Below are 18,357 nucleotides of genomic sequence, written 5' to 3' on the forward strand. Positions count from 1 at the left end.
ACGTAAGAAAAATTCGTAAACCGTTCATAAGTAAAAATTACCTGCAGTTAAAACTGACACAATAAACGCGATATTTTGCGAAGAAGTCATTAAGCTTTTAAATAACGAATGTTTAAAAGTGAAAATTGGTTTGACCATTGGGAAAGAGCGCTACACTCAGGGGCGTATCCAGAAATCCAAAAAGGGGGGGTCGCGAATTTTCAACTTAAGGAATTCCCCGTTTTTTGTCCGACGTTAATGACGTCATAAAATAGTGACAAATATGACGTCATAAATTAGCGATTGTAATGACGTTATAAGTAATATCAGAAACAGCCAATAACGTCCAGCAAAAGCAAACTTTTAGACGCAAAGCGAACACGTGCGTTATCGACACTCCTGCCAGGCGCCACTCTGCGAAACCGCTTATTGTGCAATCGTTAACTTCAGGCGAAAAACTAAAACAAGACCGTGCAATATTTGTGATTGATTTTGGTAGATCGTTTTTCCCCGGTGTTATTTGATAAGCGCAACATCTACAAAAACGCCACTTCAATAATAAATCTATTTGAGTGTTTTTAACCTTTTTAACTGAGTGCACACCTGGCGAGCGAAGCGAGCGTGATTTTTTTGGTGGGAATGACGGCATTTCTTTTAATTTCTTGCAAGTTTTTATTACATTGCCGAAAATAAAAATAAAAAAACGTTAAAAAATATATGTTCAATATTAATGAATACGTTTTCGTTTGTCCGCGACGCACTTGGCAGCCTTCCACGGCGCAACGGTAGAGAAGCGCTAAGCGCTGATCTTCAAAAGAAAGCACAAAAACGTAAAAAAACGGACGCTGAAAGAACATTCGCGCGAAGCGCGAAAATTTTTCGCACTTAGTAGTTAAAATACTCAAAAAGTATTTAAAATGGACTCGTGAGTAGTTTGTCAATAGTGTTTTTGTTTGAAAGTTCAACGCTTAGTCTACACGTCAAACTCCTGTGAAAACGATGTGTCACACCTATGCCATCTGAACTTGTGCTGTTTCTTGCGTCGTGTTTTGTATATGCAGATAGAAGTTGTGCATTTTTATACACAATTAAGTAAATAAAAATTAATAAAACTCATATCGCTGAGTGCCACTCAAGAATAATATAACAAAAAAAATTTGCAAGGGCGCCGTGAGGAAACATTTTGAGAACCACAGATTTAAACCAAATAATAAGTAGAGATGTTTGTAAAATCTAAGGATGAGTAGCAATACTGGTGGCTTCGATGTTCATTATTAAGATATTTTAATTATGATGAGAAATCTAGTTCAGTGTTTTACACATTGGGTTATATTTAGTACCATGGTTAGGGCAATATTTAAAAACCTTATGAATTTTAAGTTAACTTGTAATGAAATGGCACATATTGGATTGGACGGTAGGAAGTCACATCCCAATGCAAGTCATTTGCCAATTTGCCAAAGCTAAACATAAGATTAACTTTACAGCATTGCATCAAAGTTTAATTATTATTAAACAAATAAAATTTAGAAAAACATAACATTCTGAAAGAGATTTTGCATAGAAAATAACAAAAACAATAACAAAGTTAACATTACTTACATTTAACGATTTGCCTTTACCCAATTTTACCAAAATGTATTCAATTATAGCACCTTAATTTGAACAAGTTATTTTGTAACAAATATTTAAGTTAAAAAACTGAACTTAAGTTGAGTCATTACAACACTGGCTATAGGTAAATAACACAAAAAGTACCAAAAATATCTAGTGATTATATTAAGCTAATGGTAAATTAATTGTTTTCACACATGAATAAAGAATACCAACCTTAAAAAAGTTTATTTGGAGATCACTTTCATTTCACAGGCAAAATCTGAAATAATTAAAACAGGTCAATTTCAAATGTCAAAAAGTTGACAGGTAATACAATTAAAGAAGGCTTTCATTAAAAAAAACAATTCATAAAAATAAAACTGCATTAACGTATTTCTGAAAATCCACGAGCCTCTAACTTAACAAATTACTAACGGACAATCTGAATTGAATACATACTTTTCTTGTTTAATAACAAAATAAATGAGGAAAGGGCACCTGATTCTTATCTATTTAACACAGTTCAACAGGACTTCTACTTTGGAGAGAAGTATCAAACATACAAATGACTAATGGTGGAAAATTAGGAAACTTGATGAGATTTGTAGGTTTAAAGTCGTTTATTATTAATTAGGGCAGTGGTTCTCAAACTGGGGTCCGCGGTCGTTTTGGGGTCCGCAAGACAATTTTCTAGGACCGCGAAGCACCTAACAAAAATCAACACAACGCTCCTAAAGAAGAAACTTTTTTGTGCAATAAAGCTTTCAAGCAACTTGCTTTTCCAAATCAAGCTAATTAGTTGTTTATTAACGTGATTGCACGCTTGAAGTTGAATTGTCCATTGTGATGTCATAGTATTGCGTTGTGCTAGTGAGAATTACGTTTTGACAGCTTTTGCGCTGCCACTGCTACGGTCACGGTTTTGAAACTTATCGTGATTGCTTCACTTAAATAAATGATTCGTTAAGAGGTTAACATAGCCGAGCTGATAGCAAAGAAGCAAGTGCACCCGTCCCATTGATACCATTAAAACAACGTGTTATTTTGTGTTTATCTGTGTATATTTTTAAGGGCCGTGAGCAATTAAAAATAATTGCTGGGGGACCGTTGCGTATTTTTCTTTTTAAAGTTTGAGAACCACTGAATTAGGGGATTAATTTGCCTTCTTGAAATTCATAAGGTTAACATGATAACTATGGATGCTGGTAGGTTTCGTTTACTTTAAGGGTACTATGAACTGAGTCTTTCCGGAACATAATAATAACAACCAACATTCATATATCCATTCATTCCAATTATATATTCCATTAATTAGAACTAGTGCTCACTTAAAAGGTAGTTCTAGGAATGTTTGAAAATACATCTATAAACTATAGTTTATTCAAGCACTATTCCCAAAAGAGTACAATTGCTAAACCACTGGCCAAAAAGGTTGCTAGAAATAATACGTAAAATAAAATTTACGAAATTGTGTACAAATGCAAAAGTTCATAGATTTTGCAATGCAAAAAAAGTGTTTGGAGAATCTAAGCAAAACAATAAAAGCGCATATATTATCAATACTTACTGAATGTATGCTTTGCTCTCAATTTTTTTGAAAATGAGGAGAAGAGCATGCTTCCTTTAAATAATTTTACAAAACCAGCAAACATGAGCCATAAATCAAATTTTAGTAAATATGCCAAAGCATACTAACTGAATAACAGTAAAAAAGGAATTATCTGAACACACCTTTGGACATTTGGCCTGCGGTTGCACTCTCCACCACAGACTTAGCTACGCATTTCGTGGAAAATTTCCATGATATGCATTTGGCTGGGAAAAGTCACTTCAAAGCAGTTGTGCTCATGGTTTTTGGTAGTAATTCATTTAGTCCCCCGACAATTTTATCTAAATGCAATACAGCTGAAAGTGTTATATCATAATAAGCATAATTCAATCTTTTATTTGTGCAATATCGTAAATGATTGCTTCCGGCATGGAAAATAAACAAAGTGCACCCAAAACCGTGCATACAACATTGCCCATACTAAAGCGCGATATTTGTTTCAGTGAATTTAAAACGTTTTTTGTTCCAGTGTTGGACTTTCACCTACCGGGCACACAATCTTAGCAGAAACTTAGTACAGCTACGCAGTTTGGAGCTGCTTCAACATCTCCCCCATGCAATATTCAAGGTTTCTAATGTGATTTGAACACCAACATATGTGGTTTTGGGTTAAAGTTGAAGTTTGGGTTCAGGTGGGTAATGTTTTATGATATTTGCTCTCCAATTTTCTAATTTCAATTATCAGGACTAGTTTCGGTACTTCACCTCAGTGTTCTCCAACCAATGGGTCACATCACACATGGGGTTGCCTTTACCTTTTGTAAGGTCACCATCACTCCCCAAGTCCTGCAGTTTTAGTGGTTTTATTGCGCAATTACTATAATAAAATGGTACAACAAATAAAACAGAATCTGGGTCTGGGCGTGTGCATAATTTAAACAAAATCTATTGTTTGTGTTATTTAGCCCAAGCATTACTAATCTGAAAACAAACTGGGGTCACAAATGCAGATATTAGTTTAATTAAATTAGGGGTCGGGTAATAAAAAAGTTGGAGATACTTCTATACCTAACAAAAAATGTGGTATTCTACACTAGCAACCGAAAATTAAACGGCGCTCTTTTACTTATGTACGTGAAAATTAATAAAAAAAAACTTTCTTTATAGTGCCGCATACCACAACGCATATTGTGAGGGTTAGCGTTTGGTTGAGGGTGGGTCAAGTTATTATTAATAATAAACATAATATTACTTGACCCACCCTCACCCAAACGCTAACCCGCACCCTAACCCAAACAATATGCGTTGTGGTATGCGGTATTATTTTGTTTTTTGCATAACTTTTCACGTACATAAGTAAAAGAGCGCCGTTTAATTTTCGGTTGCTAGTGTAGAATACCACATTTTTTGTTAGGTAGAGAAGTGTCTCCAACTTTTTTATTACCCGACCCCTAATTTAATTAAACTGATATCTGCATTTGTGTCATTTTAACCTAAAATTGCAAAAATACACAAACTAATTATATTTTTATTTTTGTTTGGCTTTTTTAATATGATTTAGTCTAAGATTTTGCGTTATACACAGACTGTATAGGTTTGTATTTCACTGTATTACACAATATCATCAGTTGACTCTACACATAGGATGGGTGTAATTTATTTTGGTTAGGTTAATTAACAGTTATTACACTGCGTTATTTTAGCACTACTCTTACTGTTGCCAAAGGGTTGAAGTAACTTAACCTTATTAAAATTTCAATAATTAATATCGTGGGCGATAATACGTTTAGAAGAAATATATTTTTCGCATATCCGAGTACAAGAATATAAGCACAGGTGTAATCCATTATTTTCAGACAAGTTATTTTACAGAATAAACAGTGTTACAAATGCCGCATATTTTTAATTTATTATAGTAATGATGGCTTAATAATATAAAATATATGAAAATGAAAAACCCTAAAAATTGGACGTATAGTTTTCCAAGTTTTTAACATAAAAAACTTTAGATAACAAAAGGGTATTTCCCTAACGAGCTATAGCCATTTGTTTTTTCTTCGTCAAAATTACTTTTAAACAAGGGTTGGCATAACGATATGGCGGAATTGACTGAGGCACTTTCTACTGCTTTATTGGCCCAGAGAGAAGGTCTTCCATCTATTTTTGAAGTAAAAGCGCAAGATAGCCTGCAAGAATCAATCTGTCCAGCTGTGAAACATATTGTTAAGGTATGTTATTGTTCTTAATGCAAAAATAGTAATCATTGCCGGTACATTTCCTATTTTATTTAGATATTTGCACAAAACAATCCAGCAAAGTTTGGCTGGATTCTTCGTTGGTATGACGAACTCTTCACTATTGTTGAACTTTCCATTCAACAGCATTTTCTTAGTTCACACCTTGCTTCATTCTCAGAATATTACTACGACCTGCACCGAAAAGAAGACGCTAAAGCTGTCTTCAATAAAAGCAAATATTTGAAGTTTGGATTAAAAATGCACCTAAAATGCCTTGCTGCATTATGCATTTTTCCGTATCTGCTACGAAAACTTGACAACTACTACTGTCAAATTAAAGAACAGAGAAATGTAGAATTTCAAGAAATATCAATTTTGAAAAAAATTGTATATCAAGTTTACCCTTACATACACGCTTTGTGGAATGGACTTATTCTATACTACAACTTTATGTATGCCATAGGAAAAGTAGAATTCCATGCACCTTTGTATCATTTACTAAAAATGAAACTTATGAGAAACAGCCCATTTGATTCCAACTTATCAAGGCAAGTACTATGTTTATAATTAATAATTCACAAACTTTTATAATTCACAAACACAACTTACACCTTCTGTGATTTTTGTTTCAGTTATCAAAACACCTTTACACGACTTGTGACACAGTTTTTATCTGGAGGTGTGCACATCGCAATTTTTATCATCCAATTCATAGAGCGGTGGTACAGCGAAGAAAATGAGGATATTGTAAAACAAGCCACACAAACTCCGATCTTGGAGCCTCCAATCTTTAAGCAACGTCCACTTGTTCCAGAAAAGGGAAAATGCCCACTTTGTCATAGGTATGTGGAATTTAATTGAACATGTGTTTTTATTTTTTGTCAGACTTAAAGTTGGAGAGAAATTATATTTACCTAACAAGCTATTTTTAATAAATATCGTCTGGTAGCTACAGTCTAAATACAATATACATTTGCATTTTAAACATATACCAAATTTACTGTAATAACACTAAAGATGAGTTGTACTAAAATGCTATAAAGTTGGACTTTTCATAATTATACTTCATATATAATTTCCTAAAAACTGAGCAATTTTCCTTTTTTTCAGTGTTATTCACAATGAAGCTGCACTTATGACATCTGGGTATGTTTTCTGTTACACCTGCATTTACAAGCATGTGAGGGCAACTAATAGATGTCCAGTAACAGGATACCAAACTAATCTAAACCACGTTATTAAAGTGTATCCTCTTTCCTGATGAAGCCCAGGCATGATGTTAGTATTTCTTTTGTAAACAATAATTGCAACTTCAAGTAAGCGTAAATCCTTTTATTTTCAATTAAAAAATTCCTCGTCGTACATCTGTTCTGATGACGACTCTTCGGCAACAATTGCCGGGGTTACAGGGTTGTAAGACCACACTGGAAAAACTCTTTTATACAACATCATCATTACAGTGTCTTGGGAGGTTAATTGTGAATCAAAGACGCATTTCATGTGGCCATGTGTACCTGTGAAAAAATACGTGTTTTTCTGTCTGCTATATCTATGCAATCAATAAACGTTAGAAATATGTGCCTATAATATTATCGCTCGACTGGCAGTTCAGTTTTCGGTAAGCAAAATGAAAGATGACAATATAAAGTTTAAAAGATGTATTTAACAGTCAGCAATCAGCATATGAACTGCTCGATTTTATGGAAACCTTTAATGGCTTGCATTGCTTTGTTAAATGACAATGTCAGCTTAGTTTGGTGCACAGTATTATGCTCACCTAACGGTTCTTTGATATGACCTCGTCTACCCCACTTTGTTCGCAGCTCAACAGGTTTGAACCATGTTACATCATCTGAAATCATATATACTTTAATTGGCATCAAGCATAAAATTTAGTTTATAAACCATGGTCACCAATAGCAAAAAGTATATTTTCATGTAATGTGTGATTTTTTTTTTAATTATACAAAAATCAAAGGTTGACCATGTGCCAATAATTAAACAAAATAACAGTGTTGTAATAACTGAAGTCATTGGGTTAAGTAAACACTTTTTTATAAAATCAAGCTAGTGAGGTATTGCTCATAATCGAATAAGTTTACCAATTTGAATAACTAGTTTAACGCTTTACTTTAATTAAATGACTAGTACCTTTAAACATAATAAAGATTCCTAAAACACTTTTTTAAATAAACCACAAAGCTCGAATAAGCAGCATGGTTTAAAAGTGTTTTTTGTTAATTTACTCTTTCACACCCACCTCTATTGAAAAACATGTATCTGATGGTTGCAGCTCTCTTGTTTATGCGGAAGGGATGACCAGATAGAATGATACGCTTGACAACTACCCGATCTGGGTCAATTTTATACAAAGTCCCAGTTGCTACTGGCTGCATGTCGCCTAATTAAATACAATTGGTTTAACTGTTTAAATTATTGAGGCATACCGAAAATTTTTAAATAAGACTTTCTATGAAATTTAAGTAAAATGTATTTGTAAATGGCCGTATTTGTCTAATAATAAATCGGGTATTCAGGTGGCACTACTTAAAGCCAAATTGTATTATATTCTCGGCAAGCTTAAATTTGGAATTGACAAGAGCTTCATCTAACAGATTGGTCATATGTAGACAGGATTACTTTACTAAGCTTGGAACACTTCTGATAAAATCCTACCTGAGCCAATAGACTTGAATGCTAGTACATTTGCAGGAGGAAAAGTTATTGGAGCATAGACAGATGCAACTACAACTCCACTGGCTCCCAAAAATCTCTCCATTTTGAATTTTGACCCTTCATAGGAAAGTGTACCAATAAAACAACGGCATTGCAAAAGAAAATTTGTCAAACAAAATTTTCTCATATGTACACAACTGCAAAAATGTTACATTTGCTGGCTAATGCAAGGTCAATTACCAATATACAAAAACAAACCTAAAGAATGTTGAGAGAAAACAGGCTTGGCTTTGAACTGACGAAATCCAACATGAAAGATGAGCTCATCTTTGCTTTTGATTGAATGTTCCCCAAACTGTTTAATGGCAAAATGCAAGACACTCATCTGCAATGGAATTTAGTTTAATAAATAACTATTTTTGTAGTAAAACATACAGTTTTTAACAATATTACAAAAAGGTCAGATTTTTTGGCTTTGATTTTTAAACAACCTAATATGTATGCAGGAAAATAGTGAGTCATTTTTGCTTTACTCTCTGTTATTAATTAAGTTTGTTTATTGGAACAATTTTTTGTCAGAGATGGACATTATGCTTTTAGACTAATGGAGTAGTATGCATAGACAAGAAATACATTCCCATCAGTTTAGTGGCAAATATCAAGGATTTTAGTTTTTATCTTCATGTATATGTAGAATTGGACATCCCATTGTTAATACATTTAGAAGAACAACTACCTTTTGTTCATGAGGAAATAATCCAAATGCTGTTAGCTGAGAAGAAGGTGAAAACTTGTCACAGAAAGCTTTCGGCACATTTTTCAGGTGAATCGTGACATAAGTTCCAGGCTAAATAAAGAAAATGTTTAAAACTACTTTCATTACAGAGTGTACAAAATATTTACACTTGAATAAAGAAACTTACCACAGACCACTGGCTAGGAAAACGAAGGTATACCACTATTGTTTACTAAACAAACAATAGACAGATATACTAAACAATAGACAGATATACTAAACAATAGACAGATATACCCGGTTACCAATAATATGGGCAATATTCCACTCCTTCAGTCGCTGACTGATTTAACATAGTGATTGGTTTACTGTTTTACGTCTTGTAAAGGTAATTATGGAAGATACAAGTTGTATAATTTATAATGTAGTTAAATTGAATGTAATTTGTATTATGGGTTCAATTAAATAAACTTGTTACTGTATTTCAAAATTATATAAAAAAACAGTCATCAGTATCGAATTTCTGTTGTCATGAAACATAAAAACAGTTGACAGTGGCAGTAAAAAATAATAGGGGTCAGCTCTAATATTTAAAAAAACTTGCCTCTATACAAAATTCTTCATTGGGCAGTGTCTTTCTTATTCGTCTCTTCATGTTGTCGAAGGATTGAAATTGAAATATCCGAGCATAATCAGATGGAAGGTTCTCCTTGGGGTCCCATGGTGATGATCTGAAGCTTTTCAATCCCCTGAATTTCTGAAACCTAAAAATTTTAAAGAATTAAACAAGGCAATTAAATCATTTGTGGTGTGGTGTCTTGGTTAAGCTGAAACAGAATTATTAAACCCAGAATTACCTTAAAAGTGTTAAACCTAATAAATTAACCAATAAATACAACAGTTAATCTTAAACCTAAAATAAATTAGTCCAAAAATACAAGAGAAGCACACAAATAACATGGACACAAAAAACAGCTAAATTTGTTGTTTTACAAAAAATAACAGAAAAATTATATTTAAAAAAGTTATTTCTGACCTTATTCGAGCAGCCACATCTACGGGTGTGTCAATTTCATCAGGGAACATCTCATTGCTTCGTTCCTCCCTGAAGCGTGCTAATTGATCCTTGTCATTGTCACCTTCAGCCATTGCTTCATCGTACTGACTTGCTGTCTCTTCAAACCCCACTGTGGACATTGATACAGATTGCATATCGTCTTCATCAACCTGTTGGCCATTTAAAAAGAGAGTTCTCAAAGAAAATTATACACCTGGTAACTGAGTCAAACTTTGTTTTGTGCAGTGTTAAAATATTAACACACCAATACCAGCTATAAAACATACACACCTTGAAATTTTAAACTGATAGGCGATAGGCAAACATCACAATATCAGGGGTTGGGAACAGTTTTAGTTGAGGGAGCCATAAAAGCTAAATACTTTATTTCCATGAACACATATTATATTTTTCAACATCTAGTTTAGGTTGGTAAAAAAAGTGATTTTACTGCTTATTTTATTTCTACATATTAGGCGCGAAAAAAATGCATTGGCAAAGTTTGCAAAACTTTACCCACAGTCTGCCATGATACAAACACTGGGGCCTTCTAGATTTAGAGATTCCGTGAAAAAACAGCCAAGTACAGACAAATAGGATTTAGGCGAAATGCAGAAAATCTTTTACTGTTTGTTTTAACTAAGTAAAAAAATACAGTTTGAAAAGTGTCATGATACCGTGCAGTTTTATTCAAATCTTGCTTCTTGCTTTATGGTATGATAGGTTAGATTTTTCTGCGATCAAGATTACTTCATCAAAAGCATATGGTATCACAAATAAGGTCGCAAGCCATAAGTTCCCTGCCACTGCCATAATTTCATTAGTTTTATAAAAAATACTGTGGATTAATCCTTGCTTACTTGGCTATATGTCTATTTACATGACACTAAAAAGGTTATTTTCTAAAATTAGAAATAGTTTCGCCTCTCACTCAAAAATCTTTTAACTCACACAGTGTGAGAACCACTGATTTTGATACTACAAACAGATTTCAAAGAGCAAAAAATTAAAACATTCAAATTAATTACTACAAAAGAGTAGAAAGTAAGTAAACAATTTAAATGAAAATAGAAATACTCAAATTGTTTTACATAAATGCAGACAGCCAGAAACATTATTTACTAAGTACAACATTTGGACTTCGGCCATAAGACCAGAATAAGAACAACATCAATGTCGGACAAAAACACACTTTAGAATATGATCAAAAATAGACTAATACCTAATTGTGTTAATAACATTTAAATCAAAATAAGTCCTAAATTTGATGGAATAAGACCTAATTTTTCTAAATCGGTGATTTTAGAACTTATTCCAACAGGTTAAGGTGTAATTCAAAATATTTAAATCAGTGTTTCTCAACCGCCGGTCAGAGGACCAGGCTTGTCCATAACATTAAGAACATTGCCAGTTTCATAATTTGCAGCATTGGATGTAACATAGAGTTAATAGTCTCATTTAGACTTCATCGTACGTCACAATGCTGCAATTGTTGTGCACAACTGCTTAAAAGTAGGCTAGGCCGACAAATAATTTAAGTATTATAATTTAAGTCCAGTTGTATGTAAATGCTAAAAAGAAATGTAAACGCTAAAAAGAATTTTAGTTGCATGCTTTTGTCCTAATTACTTTTGGGGTTTCAAAGTCCATACAGAAGTAGGTATCATTTTTAACAGTTTGAATAACTCTTATTCATTTTCAAATAAAGAGTTATTCAAATTGTTCAAAATGATACCTACTTCTGTATGGGCTTTGATATTCTCACTACATCTTACTACAACCTCCAACCATTATGCTTCAAACTTTTTGGGTTTTTATTTTTTATTTTTGAAGGTCCAAATTTATTTTGAAATTTTACCGGTCCGTAAGCTAAAAAGGTTGAGAACCACTGATTTAGATCTTTTTCAGTCGCGGATATTACTGTGAATTTGGCTTAATTAGTTGGTTGGTCTTAATTCTACATTGTAGCGGCACTCTATTTTTATCGACGCACACAGTATTACTGCATCGAACCGGACATATTGCATTTTTCCTTTTGTTCCCTTCCTTTGAATTGCTTTGTGTAATTGTCTGCTCTTTTTCGCTGAACTCGAAGCAGCACAGAAAGCGTCTCGCTTCAACATTGTATTATAGATTATTCTGCCTTAGATATTGTTTCTTTGCAGGTGTTATTGTGTGTTCCACAACATCCAAAACAAATTTAACAAAAAAACTTAAAAAATTTTTAACAAAAAAAAAAAAAAAACTTAACAAAAAACAAAAAAATCCCTCCACCTGTGAAGCATCCTCTTCGCACGGCTCCAAGCCAACATCCACCATTTCCTCCTCTTCTTCACTTTCCTCCATGTCATCCTCGTCTGACAACTCCTTCCAATCCTCATCTTCATCGAGAATCCAAGCCGCTTGGTAGTCCGATGTACCCTTGGGAACCTTTTTGGTGAGCTTGCGTTTTGCAGACACCTCAGCTGAAAATTTGGGAAAATAGTTAATGGGAAAAAGTCGCACCATTAGTGAAAACTGAAAATGTATAAAAAAAATGAGTGTTTATTGCATCTGACATGGAAGTTTGAAGTATAACCTTAAAAATGAAAAAGTGAGATTAAAAATATTTTTTTACAATAAAACTTTTTATACCAAGCATAGGACCAGAGTTGGACAATAGGTCTCTTATTCAATGAATTAGAGCAAAATATCGCTAATTCCAATTCTAATTGCTATCTAATTTATAAATTGGTTGCATGCTATAATTCCAGTTTTAATCTAATTCAAGTTTTACCAAAACTACTACTCTGTCCATTTTAGTCTGTACATAGAAATCATACTAAATCCTTTGACAAAAGACTGTACAGGGCTATAGGTGAATTTTACAGTCTGTACATCATACAGTATGTTAAAAAAGTACCTCAAAAAACTTTGTGGTTAACAGCCCTATATTATAATGTATTACAATTGCAATTGCAACTTAAAGAGAAAATGATTGAGAATTAAATAATTTTTAATTTTTTTTAAATCATAGTTTATTTCTAGTTTTTAAGAATTTGGTAAGTAATTCTAATTAAGTTTAGAAACACTGAAATGCTCAATTTTCATTTTAATCTAATTTTACTAAGTCAAAAATAAATCTAGTTAAAGTCTGCATAGGACTTAAATATACTTTCTCTAAACATAAACCAACAAGCAACAAGCCAAAAGTTCCTCAAAAACATAAAAATGTTCAATTTTAAATTTTGATGTTAGGTTGGCTTTTTAAATTCAAGACTTTAAAGAGGATTAAAACTCTAGTAATTAGTAAAAGCAACAAACATATTGAACCTTCTGCTTCCCTAATTTCCTCTTCCGTTGGCCAGGTTTGTTCAGCATCAAGAGGGTCACTTTCAGCTTCCTGAATTAGATCCTGCTGTTGACTGGGATCTGGCAAAATCGTGCGCCCTCTTTTCTCAAAGGCATCGTGTGCAACTCCCTTGATGAAAACCTAAACACCAATGGTCATTTCATTGTTTGTGTGCTAGTTATGTAAAAACTTGAAGCATAGACTTTTTCATCAAAAATTATTTTTTGCCTAAAACTAAATTTAACCAAAAAAAATTGATGGTTGAACAAAAACACTTAATATAATAATACAATCCTTTCTTTTTTCAGTTCATCATTTGTGCGAATGACAAATAAAAAACAACTAAAATTACCCAGAAAGATCCATATTGGGAATTTAATTGCAATATAAGATTTTTGTAACAATACATGGCACTTATACCTTGTCGTCCATAGAGTTTTCATTTCGCTTGTCTGCTTTTCGCACATTAAATGGACAATGTTCTGCTACTTCGTCAACTTGTTCGATTTGAAAGTCTCCCCAACCAACGAGGTGCAAGAGTCTATTCACATCTAAGAGCGCACCACGAACATGGGCAGATATCTGAAAAGAAACCATGCTGCTTTGAGAAGGCAATTCTTGTACCTTGGTATAATAATAATTAATGGGTACAGCAAAACATATTTAAGCTAGTTTATCCACTTTTCCAGTTTTGTATGAAATGAAATCAGTGTTACACATTTAATATTTTTCTTGGAGAAATGTAGAAATATTATGACAAAACAATATATTTTTTGACTAAATTTTGACCTTGGGAGAAATACATCGATTTAAACAACATATTGATGTTTTAAGTACTGCATTAGTGTTGGCATCGTCAACCACATGTTTTTGATGTTTTACTGACTATCGGCAGAACACAAATCAATTATTTTTATATTTATGCAAAAATTATGAAAATGCTTAAGTTGATATTTTTGTTATTTCAAAACACTATAAACCTACTGCGATAAACTAGGCCTAGTGTTGAACAGAATATTGCTATAATAAAGATGTAATACAGTTAAAATTTTGTTGATTTTAAAACCGGACTATTGTTTTGTTTTATTTTTATTATTATAAAGATAAACAAAAAATCTGTCCTAAGATTTGTTCTGAAACACTTTTTTACCTTCACTAAACCAGATACAGAATCGTCATTGCCCTTGTATTCAATTTTTTCAACCAACATATAAGGCCTTCCATTTCTCATGCCAATGTTTCTTCGTTTTAATTCTGCAACCTATGTGACAAAAAATATCATATTGTTGTGGTATATGCATAACAAAACAAATAGTAAAGGTGTTTGAGAAACCAAGCATAATTTGAAATAAGCAGAATAATACTGTTTAAAATTGTGTCAAATTTAAATGGATGATTGTAAATTACTACTTACTGTTCTAAGCAAGTTAAATAGTTCTTGGTCAGAATCTGTGACAAGAAGTTTTGGGTCGACAAGATACTGCCCAATGACTTTGATCATTCCCTTTTTTGTAGGATTTCTTTCTTTCATTGGCAATGAAGTTAAACCAACAACGCAAAACACTAAAAATAATTAATTTTTCATGTGAAAACTTTACCACAAAGCACCAGAAGAATGCATAGCAGATTTGTTATACAGGTTTTTTGAAAATAACCCTATTTTTGATTCATACATATACAGGAGTGTAGCATTAGGGGGTGTCTAGGAGTATTGAGTATTAGGATAATTAGACTTTTGTAAAATTTTGTAATTATTTTATACCCCGATTATATGTAATACTTACAGACAGAAGAAACACCCTGTGCTAATAAGGTTGATAAAAGCTGAATTCCAGTGTCATCAATACATTCATCATGGCAAGAAACAAGAAAGACTATTGTATCGGAAACTTGACAACAGTTCAGCACATCTCCAATCAAACAACTTGCTGGCTTGACAATCTAAATTTGATAAACATATGCAAATTGCAAGATTTTTACTAATATGTGGATTGTTCACTTAAACAGTGTCTATTGCACACAGCATATTATATAACATTGGTCAGTTTTAAGAAGTTTGGCTCATTTTAACTTTTAAAAAGTATTTATGACCACTCTAAAACAAATTTAAATTGTAATTGAAGCCTCAATTTCAAGGCAGATATATTTTTAGGATACATAAAAGTTCTAGTATTTCTGGACTTAAGTTGAGTTATTTGGCCTAAAGTAGACAAATTAGGCCCTTAAAAAATAGAGAATATTTTTATTTAAAATTTAACAATTCTATTTTATTCAGCAAGTTAATTCACAAATACAAACGTGCACAGATAAGCACCTTATCACATAAAATATTTTATTACAACATTGCAGAACCTGAAAGCGGTGCTTTAATTTTGGAATGTTTACTGTAAATCCGGCAGAAGCAAGGGGTGACATGCTCGCACATTGCCCATCGTTTTGTCCAGAGCACTTAATTCGTTCATATAACTTGTCAATATCAACTGAATGGTGAAGTGGAACCAATGAAACCAAATGGGGAGGGCTCTGGCTCACACCAATAGACCGCTTTCTGTTCAAGACCTGTTCAACAATGCAAATCGATAGTTCGAAAACTTCAAATTGCTTTCGTTGCTATAAATTCATTAGTTGATTTTAAATTACTTTGATACATTTTCACAACCAATGTTTTTAGAGTTATGCCACAAACTTCAAGCATCTGGTGCATGTTTAATAAAAAGATTCTTCTTTGATTATTATTTAATGCTCTAGATAAATACTTGAAATCTTTTCAATTTTCGTTAAATAGATCTAAATAACTTTTAAATAATTGCTTTTGCTGCTATATATTTATTCAGTTCAGACATTTTAAATGCAGTTGATAAAAACGCTCTACATAAAATACTTCTTAATTTTGAATATTTTTAACAGTTTTTGTAGTTTTACCTCTTCACGTTTCTGCGAACGGATTTGTTGAGTTCTATTTCTTCGAGACTTTTTTTGCAAAACAGCCTTCTTTTTTTTAGAAATGACTTTAACACTTTGTCGACCTGTGTGATTTTAGACAAAATCAATATACTTTTCGCATAAACATTAGACAGAATATTTGATGCAAGATAAACATCTAAAGATTTGCCTTAAAATACAACACATTTTTTTGTCGAATACAGTATTACAGAAAGCTGGCGACTTGGCGACTATGTCGGCCAAAGAATCAGACAGAAAACCGAAGAAATTGGTCAAAAAAAATTACAAAAAAAAAATTACAAATTTGTTTTAGCAAGCCAGAGAGCCACAACCGTTCTCTTAGCCTCTGTTTACCTGTATTGATACGACGCTATCGCTATATAGAAGTTGAGAATTTGTATGAAAAAAAAAACACAGAAATATTATACAACGGTCTACTTCTCAAAAGGTGCAGATATTTGACCTGGCGATTACTCATATCGTTTGTTTACAGTAAATCTTGGATGACTGAAACAGGTGAAAGCTAGGGTTCCTCTTTTTTCCAGATTTTTTCACTCCCGGGAAACGGGATTGAAAAATGAAACTTCCCGGGAATCCCGGGAATCCCGGGATCCCGACGAAAAAATTATACATAAAATCACCTCATTTTGAGGTTGGTATTTATTTTATTTTAGCTTCAAACATTTAATTAAGCTCATTTATGGGCGTTCTTTCACTTATGTACGTAGAAAATTATGCAAAAAAACAAAAGAAAGAAATACCGCATACCACAACGCATATTGTTTGGGTTAAGGTGCGGGTTAGCCTTTGGGTGAGGGTGGGTCAAGTATTATTATGTTTATTATTCTTCACCCAAACGCTAACCCGCACCTTAACCCAAATAATTTGCGTTGTGGTAAGCGGTATTTAAAGACCGTTTTTTTTTATTAATTTTATACGTTCATAACTGGAGGGCCAGACCTTCTCTAATACGAGTCAGGACCCTTATTTGTGACGCATTTTTTTTGTTAGAATAAATTTAATTAGGTTTTTCCGCTGGTAAGCGCAAATCAAACAACTCACTTACGTTAACATGGTTGGTACTATTTTTTTTCTTTATATTAGTCAAAAACGGCAATATTTTTAAAGTTTTGCTAGGTTGCCAAATACCCGGGATTATAAAAAAAATTTCCCCGGATTCGGGATTGTTAATTCGCGGGAAACCCGGGAATTTCCCGTAGAAACATTCCCGAGAGGAACCCTAGTGAAAGCAAAGGGAACTATACGTTTTAGCTTAGCGGATCTCAAATATCACTAAACGGCGCATTCAAAGTGGCATACAGCGCCAAAGCGAAAACAGCAACACATCAGAAATTACCAAAAATGTTAACCTTTCAGTTGCTCGTCAATTTGTCCTTTGCTGCGATGTCTGCCAGATTTATGAGATTTATTTTGCTGCTTCCATATTCCTGGATTATGGCCTTGGCCTGTAGTCCCCATTACTGTTTTTACAGACAAGGAACCTGATTTTACATTTAATCACAGACTGTAGAGCAAAGCATCATGAAACCAAGTGTTAGGGAGTCACAAACATAGGTAACAAAGTTTGCCGACAAATTATATGACTATCCAACTATAATGTGACATTAATTCAAGATGATACAAGCTCGTATCAACACGTCTCAGCATGATGTCGATCTACTCGGTCTTTTTGGCTATGTAATTCATTATCAAACTACATAACTGTGAATAGTGTTGCACTGAATATGTGAATAATAGAAATCACCTTGACCCTTGCAAGATAAATGTCGACCTTAATTCCTGATCAGTAACAGCAAAATAATCTAGCAAAGCTAGCAATTCAGGTCAGACACATTAACCAGATCTTAAAAAGATATATATATATTTCGCCAACTAAGGCATCGTCAGTATATCTTAATTCGAATGAATTCATTACAGACTTTCAAGTTAAGTTGTAAACAAACTTAGACCCACGTGCGCATGACGTCACCCTAAATCCAGCTGTGTAAATCAATTCTTTTCTAACTAATGAAATAATAGAAATCAGTGGTTTTATTTTATAAGACCTAAAAATCAACAATAACTAAATAAAAAAAACGTATTAAGATCAACGGCATAATAAAACCAAATACGCAGTAATATTCAATACCGGTACAGAATAAGATAGAAATCGCCTGAATACGATAAAATCTGCCGGAATAAGTCCCAAATTCATCGGACTAAAGCCTAAATGGCCAAAACAACTCATGAAAC

At 33.1% G+C, this 18,357-nt stretch overlaps 2 protein-coding genes across 2 annotated transcripts; one reads left to right on the forward strand and one right to left on the reverse strand.

Moving 5' to 3' along the window:
* The first annotated feature begins 5,176 nt into the window (after positions 1-5,176).
* LOC146140854 (peroxisome assembly protein 12-like) lies at positions 5,177-6,903 on the forward strand. Its single transcript, XM_083391183.1, has 4 exons — positions 5,177-5,352; positions 5,416-5,909; positions 5,994-6,203; positions 6,472-6,903. Exons 1-4 carry the CDS (start codon positions 5,221-5,223, stop codon positions 6,620-6,622), a joined length of 987 nt encoding a protein of 328 aa, XP_083247309.1. The 5' UTR covers positions 5,177-5,220; the 3' UTR covers positions 6,623-6,903.
* On the reverse strand, positions 6,685-17,622 carry LOC146140855 (pre-rRNA-processing protein TSR1 homolog). The gene is made up of 17 exons (XM_083391182.1): positions 17,475-17,622; positions 16,084-16,187; positions 15,514-15,720; positions 14,946-15,102; positions 14,576-14,724; positions 14,312-14,422; positions 13,582-13,743; positions 13,143-13,302; positions 12,105-12,295; positions 9,810-10,000; positions 9,378-9,537; positions 8,774-8,884; positions 8,296-8,422; positions 8,038-8,154; positions 7,622-7,762; positions 7,139-7,213; positions 6,685-6,875 (listed from the first exon to the last, which is right to left on the reverse strand). The coding sequence occupies exons 1-17, from the start codon at positions 17,581-17,583 to the stop codon at positions 6,700-6,702; spliced, it is 2,448 nt and encodes an 815-aa protein (XP_083247308.1). The 5' UTR covers positions 17,584-17,622; the 3' UTR covers positions 6,685-6,699.
* Between the last annotated feature and the right edge of the window lie 735 nt (positions 17,623-18,357).

The sequence above is a fragment of the Ascidiella aspersa genome, chromosome 6 (assembly GCF_963924565.1).
Source record: "Ascidiella aspersa chromosome 6, kaAscAspe10.2, whole genome shotgun sequence".
NCBI classification, from domain to species: domain Eukaryota; kingdom Metazoa; phylum Chordata; class Ascidiacea; order Phlebobranchia; family Ascidiidae; genus Ascidiella; species Ascidiella aspersa.

What these genes read in the sequence shown, in the direction of transcription:
- LOC146140854 (XM_083391183.1), top strand. Translation starts at nt 5,221, where the DNA reads ATGGCGGAATTGACTGAGGCACTTTCTACTGCTTTATTGGCCCAGAGA. An exon ending in CTGTGAAACATATTGTTAAG is followed by an intron (nt 5,353 to 5,415) that starts GTATGTTATTGT and finishes TATTTTATTTAG; the next exon opens with ATATTTGCACAAAACAATCC. An exon ending in TTTGATTCCAACTTATCAAG is followed by an intron (nt 5,910 to 5,993) that starts GCAAGTACTATG and finishes TTTTTGTTTCAG; the next exon opens with TTATCAAAACACCTTTACAC.
- LOC146140855 (XM_083391182.1), bottom strand. Translation starts at nt 17,583, where the DNA reads ATGGGGACTACAGGCCAAGGCCATAATCCAGGAATATGGAAGCAGCAA. An exon ending in ACAGGGTGTTTCTTCTGTCT is followed by an intron (nt 14,725 to 14,945) that starts GTAAGTATTACA and finishes AATTATTTTTAG; the next exon opens with TGTTTTGCGTTGTTGGTTTA. An exon ending in TCATATCAAAGAACCGTTAG is followed by an intron (nt 6,876 to 7,138) that starts GTGAGCATAATA and finishes ATTTTTTCACAG; the next exon opens with GTACACATGGCCACATGAAA.